The sequence below is a fragment of the Rosa chinensis genome, chromosome 6 (genome assembly GCF_002994745.2).
Source record: "Rosa chinensis cultivar Old Blush chromosome 6, RchiOBHm-V2, whole genome shotgun sequence".
In the NCBI taxonomy this organism is placed as follows: Eukaryota; Viridiplantae; Streptophyta; class Magnoliopsida; order Rosales; family Rosaceae; genus Rosa; species Rosa chinensis.
In genome coordinates, this window is record NC_037093.1 from 26,503,734 (window position 1) to 26,509,241 (window position 5,508).

At 37.3% G+C, this 5,508-nt stretch overlaps 1 protein-coding gene across 1 annotated transcript; it reads left to right on the top strand.

The window, feature by feature from the left end:
* The first annotated feature begins 532 nt into the window (after positions 1-532).
* On the top strand, positions 533-1,195 carry LOC112171134 (uncharacterized mitochondrial protein AtMg00310-like). The gene has a single exon (XM_024308363.1). The coding sequence runs from the start codon at positions 533-535 to the stop codon at positions 1,193-1,195; it is 663 nt and encodes a 220-aa protein (XP_024164131.1).
* Positions 1,196-5,508: the final 4,313 nt, after the last annotated feature.

A 5,508-nucleotide genomic window follows, 5' to 3' on the forward strand; every position in this document is an offset into this window, starting at 1 on the left:
CAAGTGCAATTGTGTTGGAGTACAGAAGAAAAGCCAAGCTAGAGGCTACGTTCTCAACACAAAAACCCACAAAAATTTATGGGTTCTTGCATAATTTTAAACCACTTGCACATCTCAAGTGATGTAATCTGCTCTTTGCTCGTTCTTCTTTTCCTCTTTAATTTCTCATGGGTATGGAGTTATGAAGTGCATCACAAATTTTGAATAAAAAAAATTAAAAATATAAACTCTATAATTCATATTTGTCAATTGGCTAAAACCAATTGCGAAGGAAGAGAGTGTTTTTAGAATAATGACTCTTGCATATCAATGGTATTTATTCTATATATTCAGTTTTATTTTTTAATTATAATAGAGGGTAAAATTAAGGATTGATGTGTATGGTAGGGCTTCGGGTCAAGTGGTAAATTTCCACAAAAGCTCAGTTGCATTTAGCAAGAATGTTAGTGAGGTTGACCAGGAAGTTGTGGCTAACCTTTTAGGGGTTGTGATAGTTGAATCTCATGAGAGATATTTGGGGCTCCCAACTTACATGGGACAGAAGAAAACAACTACTTTTGCATATATCAAAGAAAGGCTAGGGGGAAAATTGAAGCATTGGCAAGGTAAGCTACTTAGTGAGGCAGGCAAGGATATTTTGATCCGAGTGGTGGCACAAGCACTTCCTAATTATGCAATTAGTGTGTTTCAACTCACAAAGAACTTTTGTGAAGATCTTCAGCAAATGTGTGCACGTTTTCGGTGGGGAAGTATCACAGATCAAAAGAAAATTCATTGGAAGAAATGGGATGATTTGTGTCATGCCAAAGAAGTTGGTGGTTTGGGGTTCAGAAGTTTCTCTGAGTTTAATATGTCCATGCTTTCTAAACAAGCGTGGCGTGTGGTTTCTAATCCTGAAACTTTGATTGCACAACTTTATAAGGCCCGATACTTCCCAGACGGCTCTTTTTGGAATGCAACGGAGCATGCATCTCCTTCATATTCTTGGCGTAGCATTTTTGCTACTAGGGATCTGCTGAGAGATGGGTCTATTTGGCAAATTAGGGATGGTGTTAGTGTTTCTGTAGTGAATGATTCATGGATTCCTTCTTTGCCCTCTCATAAACCGCAGGTTATTACTGCTAACCAGCATGATGTGGTGCTCGTAAGTGATATTATTGTGGCACCTAACGTGTGGAATGAAGAGAAGGTGTAAACTAAAAATGGAACTTGTAAAACAGCACACAAGAGAACATAAATACAATATCAATCAAACTATAATAAACACATAATGATATATATATATATATATATATATATATATATGCATATGATGTGTGTTCTTTAGAGAATCAACAAACCTGAAGAGGCCATTGATCTCAAGACACTGATCTTCTGCACTGCTCACTTCTCTTAGCTCTCTATGGGACGAGTATGATGATGAAATGAGAGTGCAGGGACCAGGCTTAAATATGATTCAATCTAGGCTTTGACCCCCTCCCATAAAGGAGGTCATTCAATACAGAATCACTTGATTGTAGGTGTATATCATTAACATTTGGTTTTGTTACCAAGTTTATCAGATTCCATGCCTTACACATTTTGATACTTAAATGGATAGGCAATCTGGATTTAAGCCACATGATTTCCATTGCTTATTCTGCAAGAAGATTGACAAGTTGTTAAATGCTTGATTGAACTAAAATGATGATGTCCATATTAATCTTACATTCTCCCACTTGGACATATCATGAAGTTCATTCAACAAGAATGCCAAGATGATCAGATATAGCAATAAGTTCCTTAGTGCACATTCTGAAATCAAGTGCTTAATTAATCTGATGAAAGATTCTGTCAATCCATAACCAAAACATAGAGCTGTGAAAGAACTTCATATTCAACATAATAGAAGACTTGCACAACTACTAATGCAGCAGCTGTAGATTACATGAATCACCAACAATAATATACCTGTAAATGCATTAGAGTTCCAGAGTGTATCAAAATTATTTCTAATGCTATGGTCCTCAAGAAACACAATCGCCTTTAATTTAAACTGCAAACTGAAGGTGTTTCTTAATATCTGTAAAATGCTTCATGTTGTTTTAAACACAGACAACAACTTGATAAATAGCTATTTCACATGTATGCAGAAAATGTACAAGCAAACATGTCACTCAATTTTGAAAGTTCAATGAAGTTTCAAATGAGCTACATACTGAAACTGCAGTAATTAAAACAAAACTGGATATGAGCTGAAATTTTATTCTGGATGAACTGAATGCCAATGCCTTTATTATAAGATGTCTAGAACTTTATTACACATAATTTGGTCTAAGAAATAAGACATGTATGAAAGACAAATAACAAGGAAAACAAGCACAACTCCCACTGTTCTCAGCTATCAAAAGTAGCTAAAATTCCTATGTTGTTAACATGTTTCTGGAAGGCAATAATTGGCAGGGCCTTGGTGAAGGGATCCACCAATTGTGACAAAGTATCTATATTGGTAATCTCAATCTCCCTGTGCTTCACTCTCTCTCTGACACTGTAGTACTTCAGGTCAATGTGTTTGGAGTTTGTGGATCTTTTATTATTCTTTGTGAAATACACAGCAGCTGTATTATCACAAAAAATTCTTAGAGGCTTAGCTACAATGGAGTTTACTATCTTGGTCTGCAGCAGGAAATTTTTTAACCATAGACCCTGACATACTCCTTCATAAATGGCAATGAATTCAGCTTGCATAGTTGATGTAGCTGTGAGAGTTTGTTTCACACTCTTCCAAGCCACAGCTCCACCAGCAAGGACAAAAATGTACCCAGAAGTAGACTTCTTGGATGATGGAAAGTTTCCTGCAAAGTCAGAGTCAGTATAACCTGTGACTTCTAGGTCTTCAACCCTCCTGTATACAAGCATGTGATGTTTAGTTTTCTGCAAGTACCTAAGAATTTTCTTCCCTGCCATCCAATGAGCTTTGCCTGGATTGGATTGAAACCTTGCAAGCATGCCAACTGCAAAAGCAAGGTCTGGCCTGGTGCACACTTGCGCATACATCAGGCTGCCAACAAGTCTAGAGTAAGGTTTGCTTTTCATTTCTTCTTAATGGGCATTGTAGTTTAGTTAGCTTGTCACCCTTTGCTATTGGAACATCATTCCCAGAACAGTTCTGCATTTCAAACCTCCTCAACACTTTTGAAATATAACTCTGCTGAGATAGACCAAGTAAGCATCTATTCCTGTCTCTCTTTATCTCAATCCCCAGAACATATGAAGCTTCACCAAGGTCTTTCATGTCAAAATTTCTTGACAGAAATTTCTTGGTTTCATTTAAAAGACCAAAACTGCTGCTTGCCAACAATATGTCATCAACATACAATACAAGAAAAATGAATTGGCTCCCACTGACCTTCATGTATACACATTCATCAACCATGTTTTCTACAAAACCAAATGAGCTAATTACCGAGTCAAACTTCAAGTACCATTGTCTTGAAGCCTGTTTTAATCCATAAATGGATTTATTCAATTTACACACCAAGTGTTCAGTTCCAGTTATGATAAAACCCTCAGGTTGCCTCATGTATATCTCCTCCTCCAAGTCACCATTTAAAAAAGCAGTCTTCACGTCCATCTGGTGTAGTTCCATATCAAAATGGGCAACAAGGGCCATGATCAGTCTAAAGGCATCTTTGGTTGAAACAGGTGAGAATGTTTCATTAAAATCAATTCCCTCCTTCTGTGTGAAGCCCTTTGCAACTAGTGTCTTGCCTTGTATCTCTCCACTGAGCCATCTGCATGTTTCTTGGTTTTGAAGACCTACTTGCACCCTATTGGCTTTTGGTTTCCAGTTGGCTCAATTAATTCCCAGACATTGTTATCGCTCATGGACTTCAATTCTGCCTCCATAGCTTCATTCCATTTCTGTGCATTCTCACTCTCTATAGCTTGCTTGTAACTCAAAGGATCATCATCCTCCCCAAAATCAGTTTCAGCCTCCTGCAAATAAATCTCAAATTCATCTGGATTTATTGCAGGTTTTCTCACTCTTTCAGATCTTCTCAAGTCTTGTGGTTGTGGTGAAGGTTGAACTTGGATTTCAGCTTGTGTTTGGGTACTGGCTGAATTGGTTGTTCAGTTTCAGTTTGGGGTTCTGGTTCTGGTATTGACTCTGCAGGCTCTTCTATGTGATTTTCATGTCCCAGGTGATTTTCTTGTAAAATAGCAGTCAGGGATGGTGTTTGAGTTTGTGGCAGAACAGCCTCTGACACAGCATTTGGTGTGGTTTGTATGTTTCCATCTTCTAAACTCCCTTCACTCTCAAAAGAATACTCTTCCACAGATTGGTTCTCACTCATCTCATCAAAGAAGACTGCCCTGTTGGTTTCTATGATTCTAGTGCTATGTGAAGGGAAATAGAATTTAAAACCTTTGATTTTTCAGGATACCCAATGAAGAAAGCACTGACAGTTCTGCTATCTAATTTCCCAAGTTGTGGATTATAAGGCTTGGCCTCTGCCTTGCATCCCCAGACGTGCAAGTGATGAAAGCTAGGTTTTCTCTAACACCAAAGTTCAAATGGGGTACCGGTTGTGGCCTTGCTTGGGGTTCTATTGGTGAGGTAGTTAGCTGTTTTCAAGGCTTCACCCCACAAGTATTTGGGAAGACCAGAAGCACACATCATGCTTCTGATCATGTTTTGGTAAGTTCTATTTCTTCTCTCAGCCACTCCATTTTGTTGGGGTGTCCCTGGGGTAGTGTATTGTGCTGTAATCCCATTCTCTTGCAAATATTTTGTAAAAGGCCCCATGTGTTGTCCAGACTCATCATACTTCCCAAAATACTCTCCCCCTCTATCAGACCTCACTATTTTGATCATTTTATCCAACTGCTTCTCTACTTCTGCCTTAAAAATTCTAAATTTTTCTAGAGACTGGCATTTGTCATTCATGAGGTATACATAGCAATATCTACTGAAATCATCAATAAATGTTATGAAATATTTATTTCCACAGATAGTTGTATCTCTAAATGGACCACTAATGTCTATATGAATGATCTCCAACAATTTTGAGCTCCTAGTTGAACTCTTCTTTCTAGTCGAAGTCAATTTCCCTTTTACACATTCAATGCAGGTTTCAAAATCAGAATAGTCCAAGTTTGGTAAAAGATTTTGTTTTTCTAAAATTTTCATTCTTTCAATGGAAATATGGCCAAGTCTTTTGTGCCACAGAAAAGAAGAATTTTCAGAAAACTTTCTCTTGGTTCCTACTCTTTCCTCAACATTTTCAGCAGGTTCTAAAAATAAGATTGATTTTTCTATTGGATATGAACAACACAATTGAATGTAATCACCAATAAGAATACCAGAACCAATATAATTTGAATGGAGAGAGATTTTTATTTCATCATAACTTAGTAAAAAACAATAACCAGTTCTCATCAAGAGACTAACAGAAACTAGATTCCTTTTTAAGGAAGGAATACAAAAAACATTATTCAAATCTAAAAAGACTCCAGGCCCTAATT

Excerpts from the sequence above, each read along its gene's own strand:
- LOC112171134 (XM_024308363.1), top strand. The coding sequence starts at position 533 with ATGGGACAGAAGAAAACAACTACTTTTGCATATATCAAAGAAAGGCTA.